The sequence below is a fragment of the Leptidea sinapis genome, chromosome 30 (assembly GCF_905404315.1).
Source record: "Leptidea sinapis chromosome 30, ilLepSina1.1, whole genome shotgun sequence".
Lineage (NCBI taxonomy): Eukaryota > Metazoa > Arthropoda > Insecta > Lepidoptera > Pieridae > Leptidea > Leptidea sinapis.
In genome coordinates, this window is record NC_066294.1 from 8,652,688 (window position 1) to 8,675,568 (window position 22,881).

General features: G+C 45.1%; 1 protein-coding gene and 1 non-coding gene across 2 annotated transcripts in view; both read right to left on the reverse strand.

The window, feature by feature from the left end:
* Nucleotides 1-458: 458 nt before the first annotated feature.
* LOC126973755 (cytoplasmic dynein 2 heavy chain 1-like) overlaps nucleotides 459-22,881 on the reverse strand; it is a 37,798-nt gene continuing 15,375 nt past the window's right edge. Inside the window, exons 10-18 of the mRNA XM_050821074.1 lie at nucleotides 22,556-22,666; nucleotides 20,833-21,001; nucleotides 18,455-18,620; nucleotides 16,029-16,224; nucleotides 14,971-15,185; nucleotides 13,914-14,010; nucleotides 10,655-10,791; nucleotides 7,910-8,119; nucleotides 459-690 (exon numbers count right to left, since the gene is read on the reverse strand). Coding sequence (XP_050677031.1) covers nucleotides 459-690; nucleotides 7,910-8,119; nucleotides 10,655-10,791; nucleotides 13,914-14,010; nucleotides 14,971-15,185; nucleotides 16,029-16,224; nucleotides 18,455-18,620; nucleotides 20,833-21,001; nucleotides 22,556-22,666 — 1,533 coding nt within the window. The remainder of the gene's footprint in view (nucleotides 691-7,909; nucleotides 8,120-10,654; nucleotides 10,792-13,913; nucleotides 14,011-14,970; nucleotides 15,186-16,028; nucleotides 16,225-18,454; nucleotides 18,621-20,832; nucleotides 21,002-22,555; nucleotides 22,667-22,881) is intronic.
* LOC126973948 (U5 spliceosomal RNA) lies at nucleotides 12,167-12,284 on the reverse strand. The gene has a single exon (XR_007731451.1). It is a non-coding gene; the product is annotated as a U5 spliceosomal RNA (small nuclear RNA).

A 22,881-nucleotide genomic window follows, 5' to 3' on the forward strand; every position in this document is an offset into this window, starting at 1 on the left:
AACGTCGCGCGTCGTAAAAAAAAGTAGGTTATTCGAATCCCCGCCATTTTTCTTCGATATTTTTAGAAAAGCAAAAGAACATTATATTCGAGTGAATTTTAATTATTGCACTATACAAAATGTAAATTACTACTAAAATAAATAATTGTTTCATTAATACTTAGTTTATTTGTATATAATCAGTAATGAATGATAATATTAGGTTACTACTAGGACTGGTGTTTTAATGTTAGCAGTAAGCTAACTGTTCCAGAATCTTTTAGAGGATTCATATTCTAGGTGTAGATAAAGTCTTGTATGCAACTGTTGATAATTAGGTATTAAAACACTCATGTGATACACATTCGTGTTTTAATACCACTTATTACACAACAGTTGCATAAATAACTATTGTCTTTCATAATTGTGTTGTTAGCGCCATACGTCGTCATAATGCTACGAGCAGTCAGTACGTGTTATCAAGCCAGGTGACTCACGTCGGCCTCCCACTGCGTACGCTCCCGCGGCAGTCGCCGCAGCAGCGCGGCCGCCCGCTCCGTGTCGGCGCTGATGGCCGCCAGCCGCAGCTCGGTGCGCGCCGCGTCCGCGGTGTGCTCCCCCAGCTGCTGCTGCAGGCTGGCCACGCGCTGCTCCACGTCCACCAGGCCGCCTGACAGCGCCTCCACCTGCGCCTCCGCCTGCTGCAGGTTGCTGACCACACACTTATACTTTATACATTATCTGTTAGTATAAGTACAGCATTTGTAAGTGTGTTTTAAATTTTATTGATGATTTATATTTAGTGCAAGTGGAGACTAATAGTTCCCCGATAACACCACAGGGACGGGGGCGGCTGAAAACCAGCGCTGCTTGGAGTAATGTACACCGAGCAGCAATTTTTTAATTTGTATTTTTTACTTTTATATAAAACGGGTGTCCTTGTCATTAAAAAGCTTAAATATAGATTAGTAAGTAAGTATTTAGTAGTAAATTTATTTTTTGAATTTGTTTTTAGCATTGTTTTTGGCATTAGTTAGTTTAGTAACGTTGTGCATACCTTTAATTTAGATATGTAAATAGTAACACTTATTAATGTTTATCTTATTCGTATATATCAAATTATGTATCTAGTGGGTAAGCCTTAATCTTAATATATATAAATTACGTGACACGTTGTTTGTCCACGATGGACTCCTTAACTAATGAACGGATTTAAATGGCGATTACTTCATGGAGAGCAGTTTAGTCCAACTTGAGAGATAGGATAGTTATTATTTCGATTTGGGACCCATAATTATTTTTATTTCCAATATTTGTATTGTATAGACATATTTTCTGAAAGAGAATTTATTGACGCACGGTTTGACAGGTACGAAATAATTCTTAATGTTATGAAATATTATTGACTAATTATTAAAAACCATTATTTTAGTTATTATGTACAGAACAACACCTGTCAGGTCAGCTAGTAAATAAATAAATGTATCTTATTCTGTATTTTTTCTTTGAAAACATAAATGTAATTTTATATTTATTTTATTTTATCAGTGAACTGATTTAAACTAGAGACGAAACTGATGTCCGGTAACCATCCGGCCAGATTCCAGATAGATTTAACACCAGGCAAATCATACCACAATAAGTTATGGACACTGTTTATTTTTATAAATGCACGTGAAAATTTTTTGTTTTTTTAATTAGCTTAGTATTCAAAAGTAACAAAAGGCAAATAGTGGTGAATGAATACCAAATTTTCCGCATTTGTTGGTAAAGGGCGACTCCGATTGGTTTCGTATACTAGACCAGCTTTTGAAAATAGCATTTAGCTGTAAACGCCACTGCCAGGTGCTGGAAGATAAATTCTACCAAATCTTGACAACTGTGGATACTGGCTTAAATTACCTGACCACCAAACGGATGGGGTCGTGATTGAGATCGATTCTAGGAGTCTTTAAGAAAAAGACAATCTTCTTAGCAATTGAAACAGTCCCAAAGAGTGTCATGAGCTTCACGGGCGAAGTTGCATCTAGTTTCATCTTCTTTTATTCACTTAGCAGGTTTTTTTAATGAAAATAAGGGTCAGGACGAGCAGGACGTGTAGCTGATGGTAATTGATACACCCTGCCCAGTACAATGCAGTGCCGCTCAGGATACTTAAAATACCTGAAAATTCTGTGCGGCTCTACAACTGCGTTCGTCACTTTGAGATAAGGGTATTGTGATATGTAGTATGTTATGGTAGATTGTTATATGTTCAAGTTTTTTGTATTTCTGGTGTGACGTTTTATTTCAAATTTAATGTTTGGTTTAGTATTTAATGCTATGGTAATAATAGTTTAAGATTGGTTTGTTTGTTGTTTGCATATATTATTCTTGTTTGTTTGTAAGTGTCGCATTGGGTCCCCTGTAATGATAGTTGCTATGTGTTGTAAATAAATTAATAAAGATTATAAGCTTATTCGCCCAGTAATTTCACTAGCTACGGCACTCCTCAGACCGAAACACTAATGCTTACACATTACTGCTTCAGGGCAGCAATAGGCGCCGTTGCGGTACTCATAATCTAGCCGGCATCCTGTGCAAAGGATCTCAACGGTGCTGATCACGTTGTGTCCCGCGGAGCACCTACCGGTGCAGGTCCCGCAGGTCTCTCTGCAGCGGCTCCACTCGTGCCAGCGCGGCTGCGTGCTGCAGGTTGGCCCTCACCCAGGCGGCCAGCGGGGCGCACGCCGCACTCGCTCGCCGCGCGGTGCTCTCCTCGAAGGAGGCCCCGCGCCGCTCCAGTAGACGCTCCACCTACCGGTGAAGGTCCCGCAGGTCTCTCTGCAGCGGCTCCACTCGTGCCAGCGCGGCTGCGTGCTGCAGGTTGGCCCTCACCCAGGCGGCCAGCGGGGCGCACGCCGCACTCGCTCGCCGCGCGGTGCTCTCCTCGAAGGAGGCCCCGCGCCGCTCCAGTAGACGCTCCACCTACCGGTGAAGGTCCCGCAGGTCTCTCTGCAGCGGCTCCACTCGTGCCAGCGCGGCTGCGTGCTGCAGGTTGGCCCTCACCCAGGCGGCCAGCGGGGCGCACGCCGCACTCGCTCGCCGCGCGGTGCTCTCCTCGAAGGAGGCCCCGCGCCGCTCCAGTAGACGCTCCACCTACCGGTGAAGGTCCCGCAGGTCTCTCTGCAGCGGCTCCACTCGTGCCAGCGCGGCTGCGTGCTGCAGGTTGGCCCTCACCCAGGCGGCCAGCGGGGCGCACGCCGCACTCGCTCGCCGCGCGGTGCTCTCCTCGAAGGAGGCCCCGCGCCGCTCCAGTAGACGCTCCACCTACCGGTGAAGGTCCCGCAGGTCTCTCTGCAGCGGCTCCACTCGTGCCAGCGCGGCTGCGTGCTGCAGGTTGGCCCTCACCCAGGCGGCCAGCGGGGCGCACGCCGCACTCGCTCGCCGCGCGGTGCTCTCCTCGAAGGAGGCCCCGCGCCGCTCCAGTAGACGCTCCACCTACCGGTGAAGGTCCCGCAGGTCTCTCTGCAGCGGCTCCACTCGTGCCAGCGCGGCTGCGTGCTGCAGGTTGGCCCTCACCCAGGCGGCCAGCGGGGCGCACGCCGCACTCGCTCGCCGCGCGGTGCTCTCCTCGAAGGAGGCCCCGCGCCGCTCCAGTAGACGCTCCACCTACCGGTGAAGGTCCCGCAGGTCTCTCTGCAGCGGCTCCACTCGTGCCAGCGCGGCTGCGTGCTGCAGGTTGGCCCTCACCCAGGCGGCCAGCGGGGCGCACGCCGCACTCGCTCGCCGCGCGGTGCTCTCCTCGAAGGAGGCCCCGCGCCGCTCCAGTAGACGCTCCACCTACCGGTGAAGGTCCCGCAGGTCTCTCTGCAGCGGCTCCACTCGTGCCAGCGCGGCTGCGTGCTGCAGGTTGGCCCTCACCCAGGCGGCCAGCGGGGCGCACGCCGCACTCGCTCGCCGCGCGGTGCTCTCCTCGAAGGAGGCCCCGCGCCGCTCCAGTAGACGCTCCACCTACCGGTGAAGGTCCCGCAGGTCTCTCTGCAGCGGCTCCACTCGTGCCAGCGCGGCTGCGTGCTGCAGGTTGGCCCTCACCCAGGCGGCCAGCGGGGCGCACGCCGCACTCGCTCGCCGCGCGGTGCTCTCCTCGAAGGAGGCCCCGCGCCGCTCCAGTAGACGCTCCACCTACCGGTGAAGGTCCCGCAGGTCTCTCTGCAGCGGCTCCACTCGTGCCAGCGCGGCTGCGTGCTGCAGGTTGGCCCTCACCCAGGCGGCCAGCGGGGCGCACGCCGCACTCGCTCGCCGCGCGGTGCTCTCCTCGAAGGAGGCCCCGCGCCGCTCCAGTAGACGCTCCACCTACCGGTGAAGGTCCCGCAGGTCTCTCTGCAGCGGCTCCACTCGTGCCAGCGCGGCTGCGTGCTGCAGGTTGGCCCTCACCCAGGCGGCCAGCGGGGCGCACGCCGCACTCGCTCGCCGCGCGGTGCTCTCCTCGAAGGAGGCCCCGCGCCGCTCCAGTAGACGCTCCACCTACCGGTGAAGGTCCCGCAGGTCTCTCTGCAGCGGCTCCACTCGTGCCAGCGCGGCTGCGTGCTGCAGGTTGGCCCTCACCCAGGCGGCCAGCGGGGCGCACGCCGCACTCGCTCGCCGCGCGGTGCTCTCCTCGAAGGAGGCCCCGCGCCGCTCCAGTAGACGCTCCACCTACCGGTGAAGGTCCCGCAGGTCTCTCTGCAGCGGCTCCACTCGTGCCAGCGCGGCTGCGTGCTGCAGGTTGGCCCTCACCCAGGCGGCCAGCGGGGCGCACGCCGCACTCGCTCGCCGCGCGGTGCTCTCCTCGAAGGAGGCCCCGCGCCGCTCCAGTAGACGCTCCACCTACCGGTGAAGGTCCCGCAGGTCTCTCTGCAGCGGCTCCACTCGTGCCAGCGCGGCTGCGTGCTGCAGGTTGGCCCTCACCCAGGCGGCCAGCGGGGCGCACGCCGCACTCGCTCGCCGCGCGGTGCTCTCCTCGAAGGAGGCCCCGCGCCGCTCCAGTAGACGCTCCACCTACCGGTGAAGGTCCCGCAGGTCTCTCTGCAGCGGCTCCACTCGTGCCAGCGCGGCTGCGTGCTGCAGGTTGGCCCTCACCCAGGCGGCCAGCGGGGCGCACGCCGCACTCGCTCGCCGCGCGGTGCTCTCCTCGAAGGAGGCCCCGCGCCGCTCCAGTAGACGCTCCACCTACCGGTGAAGGTCCCGCAGGTCTCTCTGCAGCGGCTCCACTCGTGCCAGCGCGGCTGCGTGCTGCAGGTTGGCCCTCACCCAGGCGGCCAGCGGGGCGCACGCCGCACTCGCTCGCCGCGCGGTGCTCTCCTCGAAGGAGGCCCCGCGCCGCTCCAGTAGACGCTCCACCTACCGGTGAAGGTCCCGCAGGTCTCTCTGCAGCGGCTCCACTCGTGCCAGCGCGGCTGCGTGCTGCAGGTTGGCCCTCACCCAGGCGGCCAGCGGGGCGCACGCCGCACTCGCTCGCCGCGCGGTGCTCTCCTCGAAGGAGGCCCCGCGCCGCTCCAGTAGACGCTCCACCTACCGGTGAAGGTCCCGCAGGTCTCTCTGCAGCGGCTCCACTCGTGCCAGCGCGGCTGCGTGCTGCAGGTTGGCCCTCACCCAGGCGGCCAGCGGGGCGCACGCCGCACTCGCTCGCCGCGCGGTGCTCTCCTCGAAGGAGGCCCCGCGCCGCTCCAGTAGACGCTCCACCTACCGGTGAAGGTCCCGCAGGTCTCTCTGCAGCGGCTCCACTCGTGCCAGCGCGGCTGCGTGCTGCAGGTTGGCCCTCACCCAGGCGGCCAGCGGGGCGCACGCCGCACTCGCTCGCCGCGCGGTGCTCTCCTCGAAGGAGGCCCCGCGCCGCTCCAGTAGACGCTCCACCTACCGGTGAAGGTCCCGCAGGTCTCTCTGCAGCGGCTCCACTCGTGCCAGCGCGGCTGCGTGCTGCAGGTTGGCCCTCACCCAGGCGGCCAGCGGGGCGCACGCCGCACTCGCTCGCCGCGCGGTGCTCTCCTCGAAGGAGGCCCCGCGCCGCTCCAGTAGACGCTCCACCTACCGGTGAAGGTCCCGCAGGTCTCTCTGCAGCGGCTCCACTCGTGCCAGCGCGGCTGCGTGCTGCAGGTTGGCCCTCACCCAGGCGGCCAGCGGGGCGCACGCCGCACTCGCTCGCCGCGCGGTGCTCTCCTCGAAGGAGGCCCCGCGCCGCTCCAGTAGACGCTCCACCTACCGGTGAAGGTCCCGCAGGTCTCTCTGCAGCGGCTCCACTCGTGCCAGCGCGGCTGCGTGCTGCAGGTTGGCCCTCACCCAGGCGGCCAGCGGGGCGCACGCCGCACTCGCTCGCCGCGCGGTGCTCTCCTCGAAGGAGGCCCCGCGCCGCTCCAGTAGACGCTCCACCTACCGGTGAAGGTCCCGCAGGTCTCTCTGCAGCGGCTCCACTCGTGCCAGCGCGGCTGCGTGCTGCAGGTTGGCCCTCACCCAGGCGGCCAGCGGGGCGCACGCCGCACTCGCTCGCCGCGCGGTGCTCTCCTCGAAGGAGGCCCCGCGCCGCTCCAGTAGACGCTCCACCTACCGGTGAAGGTCCCGCAGGTCTCTCTGCAGCGGCTCCACTCGTGCCAGCGCGGCTGCGTGCTGCAGGTTGGCCCTCACCCAGGCGGCCAGCGGGGCGCACGCCGCACTCGCTCGCCGCGCGGTGCTCTCCTCGAAGGAGGCCCCGCGCCGCTCCAGTAGACGCTCCACCTACCGGTGAAGGTCCCGCAGGTCTCTCTGCAGCGGCTCCACTCGTGCCAGCGCGGCTGCGTGCTGCAGGTTGGCCCTCACCCAGGCGGCCAGCGGGGCGCACGCCGCACTCGCTCGCCGCGCGGTGCTCTCCTCGAAGGAGGCCCCGCGCCGCTCCAGTAGACCCTCCACCTACCGGTGAAGGTCCCGCAGGTCTCTCTGCAGCGGCTCCACTCGTGCCAGCGCGGCTGCGTGCTGCAGGTTGGCCCTCACCCAGGCGGCCAGCGGGGCGCACGCCGCACTCGCTCGCCGCGCGGTGCTCTCCTCGAAGGAGGCCCCGCGCCGCTCCAGTAGACGCTCCACCTACCGGTGAAGGTCCCGCAGGTCTCTCTGCAGCGGCTCCACTCGTGCCAGCGCGGCTGCGTGCTGCAGGTTGGCCCTCACCCAGGCGGCCAGCGGGGCGCACGCCGCACTCGCTCGCCGCGCGGTGCTCTCCTCGAAGGAGGCCCCGCGCCGCTCCAGTAGACGCTCCACCTACCGGTGAAGGTCCCGCAGGTCTCTCTGCAGCGGCTCCACTCGTGCCAGCGCGGCTGCGTGCTGCAGGTTGGCCCTCACCCAGGCGGCCAGCGGGGCGCACGCCGCACTCGCTCGCCGCGCGGTGCTCTCCTCGAAGGAGGCCCCGCGCCGCTCCAGTAGACGCTCCACCTACCGGTGAAGGTCCCGCAGGTCTCTCTGCAGCGGCTCCACTCGTGCCAGCGCGGCTGCGTGCTGCAGGTTGGCCCTCACCCAGGCGGCCAGCGGGGCGCACGCCGCACTCGCTCGCCGCGCGGTGCTCTCCTCGAAGGAGGCCCCGCGCCGCTCCAGTAGACGCTCCACCTACCGGTGAAGGTCCCGCAGGTCTCTCTGCAGCGGCTCCACTCGTGCCAGCGCGGCTGCGTGCTGCAGGTTGGCCCTCACCCAGGCGGCCAGCGGGGCGCACGCCGCACTCGCTCGCCGCGCGGTGCTCTCCTCGAAGGAGGCCCCGCGCCGCTCCAGTAGACGCTCCACCTACCGGTGAAGGTCCCGCAGGTCTCTCTGCAGCGGCTCCACTCGTGCCAGCGCGGCTGCGTGCTGCAGGTTGGCCCTCACCCAGGCGGCCAGCGGGGCGCACGCCGCACTCGCTCGCCGCGCGGTGCTCTCCTCGAAGGAGGCCCCGCGCCGCTCCAGTAGACGCTCCACCTACCGGTGAAGGTCCCGCAGGTCTCTCTGCAGCGGCTCCACTCGTGCCAGCGCGGCTGCGTGCTGCAGGTTGGCCCTCACCCAGGCGGCCAGCGGGGCGCACGCCGCACTCGCTCGCCGCGCGGTGCTCTCCTCGAAGGAGGCCCCGCGCCGCTCCAGTAGACGCTCCACAGACTTGATAGACTCACTGCTTATTTGACTGGCGTCCAGGCACCTAATGTAACAACATTAATAATAATAATATATTTTATTTGACACACACATGAAACATTACATAGCTACAAAATAAAGAATAAAAAAGAAAAATTATAACTAAAACTAACCTAAAAACATCCAAATACAAAGAATAAATAAATAATTTTCCAAGGTTAACCTGTTCTTAACTATACTCTTATAACTGTTTAAATTTTCGTTGTGTACATTGTAATTTTGTAGTTTTCACTTTTGGTTTAAAATATCTTTGTTGTTTTTTGTTTTGCATTATTGTCCACTGTAAACATAATTAGTATTTAATTTATGAACGTGTTTTGTCTTCTAATTTATGTATATTTGTAACCTTACTATTGTAAAAGACTGATTTATTCCTGAATAAATAAATAGATATTATATAACAGCTGGTGTCAAAACGGATATTACTCAGGTTACCTGTGACAATCAGTCACAGCACTGATTTTCAGTAGCTCCGGTTTGACGCTTGACGTCACGGTGCTGAGTAATAAACTATTAGGCAATTATAAATATTTATCCCAACACAGTATTACCTATATAATAAAATAATGAAAACGTCCAATCTAGTACTTTTAATGCCTATTATTATTTGAGAAACCAGAGCTGGCCAATCTGACTCGTCATTATATATTTCTTCATTTTTAATCGAAAGTTTGAAATTGTACTGAGGTCACACAATGGTGGAGGCAGGTTGTTCCAGCATTTGGTCGCGCTATAACCAAAGCTACCTCTGCAGCTGTATGATGTTTAGGCACGTCTAGCATCCAGTTTTTAGAGCCCAAAAGAGCTGCGTTAGCTCAATATGTGTGTAGTCTTAAAATAAGGGATAGTTGTAAACCATTCTTTAACCAACTTAAATTTCTTACTTTGACCTCACTATACATCTATGAAATAGCATTATTTGTAAAAACTAACCCTGATACATTTGTCAGAACATCTGAAATCCACAATATAAATTTGAGAAGCAAGAATAGATTACGTTTACATGGCAGCAACACAGCTTCGATGTACAATAGTGTTCTTGAAATGGCGCCGAGAATATTTAACAAGATACCTACACATATCACAGAACTTAAGTTGACGTATTTTAAAAAGAAACTATTTAATGTGCTAGTGACAAAATCGTACTATTCCATAAAAGACTTCTTTTCAGATACAACACTCAATTAACATTTTTTTAAATATCATTTTACTTAATTTCTTTTTACCAATTTCACTTGTTAATGTTTAAAAATGTTAATGTGCAAAATATTCAAATATTGATATGTATATCAATTAACTATCACTATGTAGGTATATATATATATATTTGTTTGACTTGTTATTAATTACTATTTGTACGCCAAAGCATGCGGGCAAGGATTAAGGTTTTTTATATAGGTTTTATTACACTTCATTAAATTGTGCATGCTTATATACAGAAAACAAAAGAAATAAAGGTAGAGGTAGACCCTATGAGATGTGAAGATAACATCAAGAAAATAGCGGGGCAACTATGGACTCGTAGAGCAAAAGACAGAATAGAATGGAAATCTTTGGAGGAGTACTTTGTCGGAAGATAAGCTGTACCACAGTAAAGACCGTTTGCTGATATTATTAAGAGGCACTTATTTACTTTATTTTATTAGAACCTAGTATATAAAATTAGTACAGCAATAAAGGCTTTTTATTTTATTAAATTAGAATAAATCTATAACACAACCTAATACATTGTATCATATTTGCATAGTCGATATTTTGTCGCCACTCGTAAAATACTTCATTGAGATGTTCCGCTGCCCATTTCTATACAAATACTTAAATACGCTGTAAATACACATGTAAAATTTGGGGAGTTTTACAGTTATTCATACATTCCATAGTGATATAAATATTTACAATGTAAAGTTCTTAGATAATTATTGTCTAAATAGAGCCTCTAGCAAAGTATGACACTTTAGGCCGGTCCTACATTGGAAGCGGAATTTCTGTGTAGGTGCCGGCCTAAGGGTGCATGACAGGTACGGCTTACACTCGCGACACGTCAGTCATTACGTCCTCCATACGTCGTCATTGTTTTAGTTTGAGTGTGTTATTGAAAATAGAGGCTTATAGTTCGCCGCAATTTTTAAGACGCGTCGCTTTTGAGTCTTTCTAAAAGTGTAAATTATCTAAAGGTAAATCTTTATAATAATTTAAATTGGCCTTGGCCTGTGATAGAAAACAAGTCTATTTTAACCGACTACAAATATTACATGCTTGGCCCAATAGTTTTCATTTTATGAACATTTTTTATTAAAATTTTTGTCTACCTGGGTTGATATAATTGGTTTTTGTGTACGTCTGTTTTAGTTTTCATTCAGATTGATTATATATTATTATTATTAACTGACACTAAAAACTAAAAATAATAAAGTACGTATAAAAAAAAACCGACTTCAAATACTGAAAAATATCAACTAAAAATTAAATTTAATGCACCTCTTATGCAAACATTACCTTTAATATTATTAAAATACTAAGTAAGCATCAGCTGGCATACCGAATGTCCTCCTTGACTCCTCGCTTAGACAGGAAGCTCTTCATCGAGTGCCAGGAAGTGTCCGCGATACCCATCAGCCGTAACACACCTTCCAGCACATCGCGAACAACCTCTGGCGGCGCTCGAAGCGATCGGACCTTACAACATTATTGAATTTATTATTATTTATATATGACAAAATGGGACGAGCATGACGTTCAGCTGATGGTAATTGATACGCCATGCCCATTACAATACAGTGCCGCTCAGGATTCTTGAAAAGTCCAAATATTCTGAACGGCACTATTGCAATTGCGTTCGTCACCTTCAGACGTAAGAGTCCCTCTGAAATCATGATCTGGAAAGGTCTCGAAACGTCGAGTTAACTTAAATAATAATAAAAATTTAACTTTTACGCAAAATCTAACGTACAATTACAATTACACGCGTTTTAATCCTTTAAAAGTGTTTTATTCAAATAAGATGTTAAGTCTACTTTTCTCAGTAATTTCACTAGCTACCGCGCCCTTCAGACCGAAACACAATAATGCTTACCCATAATCTAGTGGTACCATAATCTAGCCGGCATCCTGTGTAAAGCAGCCTCACTGGAAAGAAGAATGAATGGTTCGTTGGAATTAGATGACACCAGGGCAGTGTGGCAAGACCGTATCCAATGGCGGGTGGTAGAGTACAAATATGACAGCACCATTTCCTAACCCCTTACACCTTTTTCCTAGCAACTTACCTGGTACAACTTAAGAATAAGCGAGCCGCGACATCTATGGTATATTCGCATGGCGTAAAACACATTCTGCCAAGTAACCGCACTCGAAAGTTGAGCACCGGAACTTTTAATCATAAATCCAAGAAATCCTCGTATTCCTGTTGATATGTCGCCGTGAGATTTAAGTGATTTCTTCGTTAATTGTGCCGCGAATATATAATTTGGTTTACCAGCACACTCAGGCGAATAAAGAAGTTCCAGGATCTTGGAGAAGAGGTGTGTGCCGGCTTTTCCCCCTTTATTCGAAATCCCTGGCACAACAAAGAGGTGTGTAATGTGGATACACCTACCCCTGGATGATAGGCATATACAACGCTTAATATTATATTTAATGTAATAATATAGAAGTAGGGGTATGTTACATAAGGCGTACATTAAAGTGCTTTCACAATTGATGTGACAACTCGGCCGAAAGTGTTTCGCATAAATATAGTTGAGGAAAAGTTGTACGAATATCAAATTCTAACGAGGCGGGTAGAAAAAATCATTCATTAAAAAAAAAATTAGAAATGGAAATAATAACTTGATTTATTTTAATAATTATCATTTAAGTATATAGGTTTCCTAGAAAATTCAATGTACAATACTAAATTATTATTTTTATGACAATTTAAAGTAATCTCAATTCTCGCTATTGTATTATGAACATTACGTTAGATTTTCTCGTCATGTTATAGAATCCTAAATCCAAGTTTAAATCGAACCGATTATTCATATTATGTACAAATATTGTTTTATAATTTATAAGTTTCACCGAAGTGAAACTACCAAAAAATATATTTAGACTCATTTGAGTGTTCCCCTCCACGGAAATCTTTAGTAAAAGGCGAAAGATTTATACGTTTTGAAGGGAAACCAGAGTACCGAACGGTTGCTGTGCTAAAAGTATACACTTTGTGTGGACAAATTGTGACAGCGCGTTTCAATAGTGTACCGTATGGTTGGTGCGACATCTAGTGATTCTCGCGCAATGTGCCGCACGGCTGAAGCGACATCTAGTAATTTCTCGAGGAAACTGGTTATTTTATTTCTTGTGATGTTCAACAATGTAACTAACTGACTAGGTTTATAAATAACCACCTTATTTAAAATGTGTAATTCGCAGAATAGGTATCACGTCATAACAATAAATACATAACAATCATAAAACTCTATGCTTTCTAAGTGTTTATTATGTTAAAGAATGTTGGTAGTTAAAGTATTTTTAATACTAACGGGTTTTTTTTTTATTAAGTTTTGAAAAAATGCAACAAAATATAACAAATGTGTTTGTCCTAAAAATCAATATAAATGGTTCGGATGGTTACCAAACTTGTATAACTTATTGTAACATTAAAAAAAATTGTTAGTACAAATAATGCTATAGTTTCCCTTAAATTATCCTCAATTTGTGATTCTGCGTACTGTAAAAATAAGTGCCTATCTAGGAGATATAAACGAGAGTACCTAGAGGTCAACTGAAGGTCAAGTCAAAGATTGGTCACCGCCGCTTATGCTCTCATCGTATCGTCCTGGAAACAGCGCGCAGAGTTCATTGGACAGTTTTTTTGTAGTAAGTGATCAAGATAATAATGATGATATAGTCATCCAGTAACGGATTGGCATTTGTCATTAGGCTGTACACCAAGGATCTATATAATAAATACTGGACGGAGATGAGTGAATAGACATACGAAAGAGGCTCTACCGTGTAAAGATCAGAGGCTTCCCACAAGCTGGTAAAACTCACATGATCAAGATTACGACGTAAAATAACTCATGTGATAACGGATCACAAACCCTTTAACAAGCATCTAGTTTTTTTATTTTTTTTATTAGGTTCACTAAACGGTGAATTAATTATCAATTAATTTAACTAATATTGTATAAAACGGAAAAATACGTTAACATGTTGGGGCGAGTGCCTCCTTCTGGAAGTGAACACAGCATGCTTTTAAATGTGTTCTAGATTTTATATAAAACTAAAAACAATAACTTAAGCTAGATGAACACAATTCAACCCTACAGTCCCCAAGCCAATAATCCGCTTTTTCTAGTAGAAGTCTTCTGAACGTAGGGACTGACTAGAGGTAGAGTTTATTTAGGTGTCACCAACAGTCCCTGTGCTGGGCTAGAATGCAGGCAGAAGAGACGGCTACACATATCATCCTGGACTGCCGAAGTGTGGCCACATACCATGCCACCTGGGGTCATCGAGTACTCTCCCCGAAGTCATGGGTGACATCAGGAGTTTGAGTAACTTCCTTGAGGAGTTGGGATGGCAAGATTAGCAACCCAACCCTACCACGCAAAATAGGCGCACAGTAGGCGTCGAGTTGCAGAGAATAACCCGTGAGTACCTATAACTAAAGATGATATTTCAGCGTTTCGTATATGTCTTGGTAACTTGGCGGTAGGAATCAGGGCAAAAAGCTCTCGCGAACATTATCAGTGACTCTACAGTCTACACAGTTCGTTACTACCTTGGATGAGACATACGCACAGAAGTCTCACCTCGCTCAGCGATTCCGGCTTGATCTCTCCTACGGCGGCTCTGGCGGCTGCCACCACGGGTTCCACTGACGCCAGCTCAGCTTCTATCTCTTTCTTACTGCACAAACAACCGATTGAAACTGTTTTATTAGTCCTGCAAATACTATTAAGAGACTCGATAACCTGTAATAGCACTTCGTACTATAATAGGTGGCTAAGCAGTTTAAATTCATAAAGTTAATAACATTAAATAGAACGAAATAAGAAAGATGTTTTTTTTTCCATTAAAAACGCTAATAAGTCATAGCCTTGAATCGTAATAAAAAGTTAATTAAAGTACCGCAAATTTTTTGTCTCTTTCACATTAATTTATCCCAACGTTTGACTGATTTTCCAACCATGGTCACGGGCGCCATAGTATCGATCTAAATGTAAAAAACGAAATCTTATACGTCTGTGCTTATACAATAAACCATTTATTTGCGAGTCAAACTCGCTTTTGTCCAAACCTGGTTATTATTACTAGTATGTAGATAATTATCTGGTGGTATAATTACCTACCAACATATTAACTCATTACTAGTCATACCTTTAAACTACTACTCATATTGTGCATTATAATAGTCAGACATACACATTCTTGAACTATGCAATAACCGACCGATACAGTACTTATATCCTAAAAACAGGAAAAAATTGTTAAGAGTTAGAGCTCAACCATGTTCTCGTAGATTGTTGTCATAATGTAGACTACACACCTACTCTCCGGCAAAATTGCTATTTTGTGGAATAAGGCACCAGCTTTTATGACTGTTTCACATAAACCTACCGTCTGCATTTGCCTAGTTTATTTAAGATGTCCTAACAATAACAACTTCATACCTACTTGTCTAAATGCATTTACCAAACTTAACTATGTAGACTTCTTAATGTTTGTACCTAATGGTTGTGATGTATTATGTTGTGTAGTAGGTATTATGAGTATGTAGGAACTTGTACACGGTTATTGGTACAAAACGTTTTCTTTTGACACAAAATAAAATATTTGTTTTTGTATTAACGACGATAAGTATATTACCGTATCTGCAACTTTTCGTTTTCGCGCTCGATGTTCGCTTTGAGCTGGCGCATCTCCTCGTGGCTGTCAGTGTTCGCGCGCACCGTCGCACCGATCGCTTGAAGAGCTTTATTCGCTTTTTCTCTCTTCTCGCTAAGCACCGCTTCTTGCTCGTTCGCTTGCGCTTGCAGCTTACTCACTTCTTCGCGTGCCAAGCGCAACGCATCCACACCAGACTGTTTAAGTGACCACATAAAATTACAATCAAATACAACATGAGTACTTATGTATTACGCTGAAACTAATTTTGTAAATGGTAGTTCGTTGCCCAGTCGGAATGAGTTGAAGTTTTCCAAGCTAAATCTAGCTTGGTTAATTTCAGATAGACTTTATATGCTTATTACATATTTTAAGGGCTGGCCACATTGCACGCTTCACAGACAGTAGAGACCACCAAATGGAAAGGACCACCAGGTAAAAGATTCACTGGTAGACCAAAGCAGAGATGGGCAGATGACATCGTGCAGGCGGTGGGGAGAAACTGGATCGATCGTAAAAAAAATGGTAAAAGGGGAGGCCTATACCCAAATGGGGTCCATAACCAAAATTATACAGCATAAATAATTAAACAGGTCGCTTTAAATAAAATTAACACTAGATTTTAAGAACTTCAAATTACTAACATTTGATTGTATATTATGGAATAAAAATGGTTATGGAATAAATGGCTTATTATATTATATTATATATTACATAATATAAGGTACGTCACACGTTAAGGAGTGCAAAGAATCCACAAAGTGACAATTGTGACAAGGGACGAAGTGGGTTGGGCGGGTTGTTTTTCAATATAAGCAAACAATTCGTGGATTAGAAACGAAAAACTTAAACTATGAATATGCTATTTTAATATCTTCTGGGTGTAACAAATGTTTTGTGCCAGCAGTCATCATTTTTTATTATCAGCACATTTTGCGACAAAGCCTAGCATTCAAGCCTAGAGAGAGATTTAATATAAAAAAAATACCAAAAAAAAGCTTATGACATCATAAACGAAATTTCTGGAACATAATACGTACCGATAGCATTTCCTTGCGTAGAACCAGAGCTGATTTCTTCGAGGTGAAAATATAATAGAAAGATTTGATAAACTGTACGTAGCGTCGAGGACTCTTCAGCCATTCCGCCTCCAAGCTATTGTATATACTGCAAAAACCTTCAACAGGAATCGAATCTAGACCTTGTGACGCATCTATGACATCATCTTTCATCAGCCTGAAATCAATGGGCAATATTAACCTGTGTCTTGTACCTGGAAATGCCTCGAAAGGAAGATGTCTAGTTCAAAGGATTTTTCTCGACATGACATGGTTTGCTCGATGCACGTCGTTAGAGCCTGCGAAGACAGAGAGCGGTCAGGAGTTCCGAGTTCCGAGTTCCGCGTTCGGCGTTCATTAGAATATACTGAGTCTATAACAACAACGCATACAGCGGGCGGTCAAAGCGGAACGTAGCGTTCCAAGAGTTCTTTTCCCGTCAAGGCAGAGAACGCCGGAACGCCGCGACGTCTGAGTTTGAAATAACGGAAAAGTTAATTGAATTGGTTAGGGAAAGGGGTTTATTAATCGACATTCGAAATAAAATACAGAATCTTTGGTCATCTTTAAGTAAATCCTGAAAAATATTACTGAATTCGCCTTGTTCTTCTCGCGCTGTGTTAATTGGGTGCACCTCATACTTCCTTTTCTTCTTAGAAGCTGCTGAGCTCCACAAGATCAATAATTCTTCATCGGATGACGAACTTTCGAGTGACAAGTTGCATGTGGGCACCCAAACGAAACTAGAACGCGAGAATTTGCACGCCGCTTGTGTGCGTTGGAACTCTTGGGCGGTCAACGGTCACTAGAACGTAGAACTCTGACCGCTCTCTGTCTGCGCGGGCTCTAAATCAGAACGGTGTCATGATATATGCTCTATCATACTCTTCAAAATTTAGCTCATTTTCAGATAAAATTATCTACCACACAACTAGGCATTTCTTGTACTATGGGCGCCTGGTAACGGTATCTTTATCGATTTCATAATTATTTAAATTGCTCCCTGACAGTTGTCATAATGAAATTATTTCACAGCAGCACAGTCAAACGGTCAAAAATATGTCCATACAAAACTTATAAATATATATATATATATATATATATATATATATATATATATATATATATATAATATAACTATATACATAAAAATGAATTACTTTTCGTTAGTATCGCTAAAAACTCGAGAACGGCTGGACCGATTTGGCTAATTTTGGTCTTGAAATATTTGTGGAAGTCCAGGGAAAGGAGTTTCAAAGGTTAAGAATAAATATGAAAGTGTTCGGAATTAAATAAAAACAACAATTTTGTTTTTCCTGTTATGTGTCCCCCGTCGTCCGATATTTGTTTTGTATGGACATATTTTCTATGAGAGAGTTTATTGACGCACGGTTTGACAGTTCTGCTGTGAAACAATTACAACAACAGGGAGCATATTTTAAGAAATAATTCTTGATGTTATGATATATTATTGATAAATTAATAAAAAACATTATTTTATTTATTATATACAGAACAACATCTGTCAGGTGAACTAGTTGGAAATAGAAAAATATGGGTTCCAAATCGAAATAAAACTATCCATTCTTTCAAGTTGGACTAAACTGCACTCAATGAAGTAATCGCCCTTAAAAATCGTTCATTAGTTTAGGAGTAAACAAACATCAGGACACTGGATTTAAATATAATATTATGATATTTGCGTAAAATTAAAAGTAACGTGATTAATTATTTAACATACTATAACTCATACATTACTAAGTTAAATATACGAGAAGATTCAAGTGAAAACTCATTTTACACGTAGATAATAAATAAATATACATTATGCATTATAGTGCCTATAATGATTATCATAACTTCGTAAACTAAGTTACATCATCTATTGTTCTAACTATTCATTAAATTTTATGGCCAGAACTGCAATGAAAGTTTTAATCCTTAGCTGTTTCAATAACTTAATACGACCTAAAAGTATGTTATTATATTATCGTTATGTGGAAGTGTACCAAGAATACTGAAAGTATTTCTCGTTGGATAGCTAGGCTGATCTGTAGACCGTAGAAATAGCTGCCAGCGCTTGGGTTTCCAGAAGCCCTATTGAGGCGCGTAGATAGTACTTTGTACATTCTCCGCGCTTTTGGACCCCACGAGCCAAATGTCTCGACACCAAACGACACAAAGATGTAAGCTTCACTGAGTCCAACATATTTGCGAAGTTGGCTGTCTTCAGCAGTCGAAGTAGAGGCCAATGTTTATAAATGATAATAAATCGATATATCTATAGTTGGTGTGGGTGCAGATTACTAAGCAGTGCAATATAGTTGATATCTTCAATTCTTAAATGTAATACTACATAACGTGGCTGGTACAAACGGTGCTAAGCAACACAAGTGGCGGCGGGGTACCTCTGAATCAACAAACTGGGCATTTCCCTCATCGTCTCCTCCGACCACTGGTCGAGCCATATCATGTCGGAACTGTTGTAAAGAAACGGGTATTGTCCAAGCAGAGCGGGTAAGTCCTCTTGATTCTTGTCCAAACATATTATTATACCCAGGTTTTGTTTGATGTCTGAAGAAGGTTTTAGTTATTCATGCAACTGTTGTGTAATAAGGGGTATTAAAACACGATTGTGGGTTTATCACACGAGGCGAAGCCGAGAGTATCACATGAGTGTTTTAATACCTAATTATCAACAGTTGCATACAAGACTTTATCTACACGCAGAATATGAAACCTTTAAAAGATTCTGAAACAGTTAGCTTACTGCTAACATTAAAACAGCCTATATAACCTAATATCATCCATTACTGGTTATATACAAATAAACTAAGTATTAATGAAATAATTATTTATTTTAGTAGTAATTTACATTTTGTGTTGTGCAATTATTAAAATTCACTTGAATATTATGTTCTTTTGCAGCGTTTAAAATATCCGGCGGTGTGATATCAAAACATGAATCGCTCATTTCAAGAACAGTGGCGGGGTTTCGAATAACCTACTTTTTTTTTTAGGGCGCGCCACGTTCTGGTAGTGTGGAACGTGCGTAAACGAAAATATTCTTCTTTTAAAAATGCATATAGAGACCACGCATCGAGCAATAAGAATGTGGCTGTTTGTTGAAACTCTTTGCGCATGAAGGGATCGAAAAAAAAACTAAGGAGTGTTGTTATGAAATTCAGTACATTACAACACTCGTTTGGATGATGTAATGGTTATTACGACATTGGGTGTTTTAATGTTGGTAATAAGCTAACTGTTTCAGAATCTTTAATAGAAGACTTAAAGCATGGGTGTAGATAAATTATATATACGAATTGCTTATTAATCTTTTTTTTATCATTGCAGACGTAAGAGCTTGGAGACGTCATGTTGTTAGATGATGTTTCCTAGTAACGTCAGTGTTATTTGGGAGATCCAATTGGGACATTTGGAAATTGAAGAAGAAATCTTAACGATGCCACACATTGGGAATGCAGCGACCGCCCTCAGGCTATTAAATAATAAGTTTAATTGTACGATACTACTTTGTAAGCCCGCTGAGTTTGTTGCGCCCGTTCTTCTCACGAGTGAGGCATACTTTTTGGAATGAGTACTTTATACTTTATGACGCTCAATAAGTGATGTCACATTTTATTTTGAATAAAAATATTTGAATTTGAATAAAAGGTAATTTTGTGATTGGTGTTGTTTGGTCGGCCATTTTGAATTTGTTACTCATAGATAAGGCGCAATATATGTACGTACATACCATATGGCATAGACTTATATAAGCGTATACAAATAAAGATTTTAATTGACAACTCATAATAGCATAATAGTCACCAACGCTCACCATTAGCTGCTTATTACATTTACACCCACATTGACAAATTAATTTTGTTCACGCATTAACGGGCTGTCAGGTTGTCAAATATTTTTATTCAAATTAGGATTTCATCACATGTTGAACGTCGAAAACTACCACCCATTCCAAAAAGTATACCTCAGACCTGAGAAGAACGGGCGCAACAGAATCAGTGGGCTTTTTAGGGTTCTGGGTTTAGGGTTTAGGATTCAAATGGCAAAAAACGCAACCCTTATAGATTTGTCATGTCTCTCTGTCTGTGTATGTCACAGCCACTTTTTTCCGAAACTATAAGAACTATACTGTTGAAACTTGGTAAGTAGATGAATTCTGTGAACCGCATTAACATTTTCACACAAACATAGATAAAAAACAATAACTTTTGGGGGTTTCCCATACTTGGAACTGAAACTCACAAAATATTCTTCATCAAACCACTTACTTTGGCGAATCTATGGATAGGTCTTTAAAAATGATATTGAGGTTTCTACACTATTATTAAAACATTGATCAAAGTTACAACGAACTACTACAACTATTATATTATGCGAGTCCGACTCGCACTTGGCTGCTTTGTTTTTTTTTGTCATAAAAAAAAATGGTTGCTACACTGAGGGCGTTCGCTCCATTCCGAATCAGTGCTATCATTAAGAAAGTCATTTATGTTATAGTAACTTTTACCACACAAACGTGTTTTAACAATTCTTTTGAATATCTTAATACTTTTATTTTAAACATTTTCTGGGATCTTGTTGTAAGAGCAATATATAGCTACGCTAGTATATTCTAAGACCACGGTCAAAACTTAGAAGTATGACAAATGGAAGACCATAATGCGACTTTACCTATCTGGGAGAAAGCGTATAACAAATTATAAAAATCTAGCTTCAGTACCTAGTTTTTGTTAAGTATGAAAGCACACTGTGGACTCACTAGCGAGGCTCTGGTGCGCGTCGTGACCCGCAGGTGCTAAGGATGCCGGCAGCGCGTGGAGACTGTTCGCGCGCCAGCACGCTTCCACCAGCGACAGGTTCGCGGCATTCGAGTGCCGCTCTGTCATCAGAAGCAAAGTGCGGTTTCCCTCGCTCGCAGATGCTAAAGCCTGTCATAAGACAAAAAAAATCAATTCAACAAATTTTAATAAGATACTTTTGAAGGATTACGTCGCCCATTATTATTTCAATGATGGATTAACAAAAGCCTTTACCACACTGACCTCAATTATTTACCACTGGACTGGCGGCTGTCAAAGTGATTTTGTGCCTGTTTGATATTCACCATTTTTGCGCTGTTGGCCATGTAGCGAGTGTCTGCAGTACTATTAACAGTAATGACAACCTAAAACCTATCTTTTTTGTAAAAACTATTATTGTTGCTATGCTATTTTATAAAAAAATTGTACTTTATAACGTTGATTATCTTAATATATATAAATCTCGTGTCACAATGTTTGTCCTCAATGGACTCCTAAACTAATGAACGGATTTCAATGGGGATTACTTCATGGAGTAGTTGTTTAGTTTTTAGTCGTCATTGATAGTTTTTATTTCGATTTGGGACCCATAATTATTTTTATTTCCAATATTTGTTTTGTTTGGACATATTTTCTTTGAGAGTATTTTTGACGCGCGGTTTGACAGTTCTGCTGTGAAACAATTTCATTATAACAACAGGGAGCATTTTTTACGAAATAATTCTTGATGTTTTGAAATATTATTTGCAAAATACCTACAAAACGGTATTTTTTTTTATTATCTACAGAACAACGTCTGTCGGGGCAGCTAGTTGAAGTATAATATAAATAACACGGAAAACTAACGAATTTAATTCAAAATGCAAAAATATTTCAGAGCACTGTACGCTTCTCTCGCAGCCATTTGTATTATACCTACGTCAAAACTAGTTCTCTAGACACTCGCGAGTGGCGCTTCAAATAGGCACAAAAAAATAAAAAAACTGCTGTCAAAGATATGAAATAGCCTGTCCAGTGGTATTTATACATCAAAACACTTACAGTTGGTATTTATTTGGTTTAACTACGATATTTTTCGAAATTTTTTTCTGAATTATTTGTAATAAGTGTTCAGCCTCCATCAAAAGTTATTTTATGAGATTGAATACCAAGACCTATGCAAGGGTCCATAATCCAATGACAAGTATAGTGCACTCATCTATTTATCATTATCATCAGCCGGAAGACGTCCACTGCTGAACAAAGGCCTCCCCCAAAGATTACCATGACGATCGGTCCTGCGCTGCCCTCATCCAACGTATTCCGGCAATCTTGACCAGATCATTTGTCATCATCAATCGATCTCGGTTTGTTTAAGCACAGTTATAAAGACACAAAGACACCCATATAGCCGAAAGGTTAGTGACCCTGACTACTAAGCTAGAGGTCCCCCGGGTTCGAATCCCGGTAGTGATTTATTTGATGAATATGTATCTTTGTTTCCGAGTCATGGATGTTTGTATGTATTTATGTAATAAGTTTAGTAAGTATATATTGTATTAAATATATCGTTGTCTTGCACCCATAGTACAGGCTATGCCTAGTTTGGGGAAAGATAATTTGTGTAAAAGTGTGTCAATACTCAATATTATATTATCAGACGCCTTTTGGAACACGAACTTTACTTTATTGTGCAGCACTCACCTGTTTGAAGTTCGTCGTGAAGTGGGCGGAGAGTGAAGCGCTCGTGAGTCGAGCGGACAGAGCAGACCCCGCCCCCGACACGCCCACAACCACGCAGATACCGCCGTTTAACTATATAATAATAATAATTTTTTATTGCCATACAAAACATTACAAATATAATATAAATAACTAGGCTTCACCTGACATGGCATCATGGATTTATGTTTCCGTGCAGCGCTATTTTTCAGCCATCCCCTCCTCCCTAATGTGTTGAGTGGGATTGGATGTATTATGGCTCCCCGATTACTTACTTAAGCTATCTTTTTTATAACAGGATGCCGGCT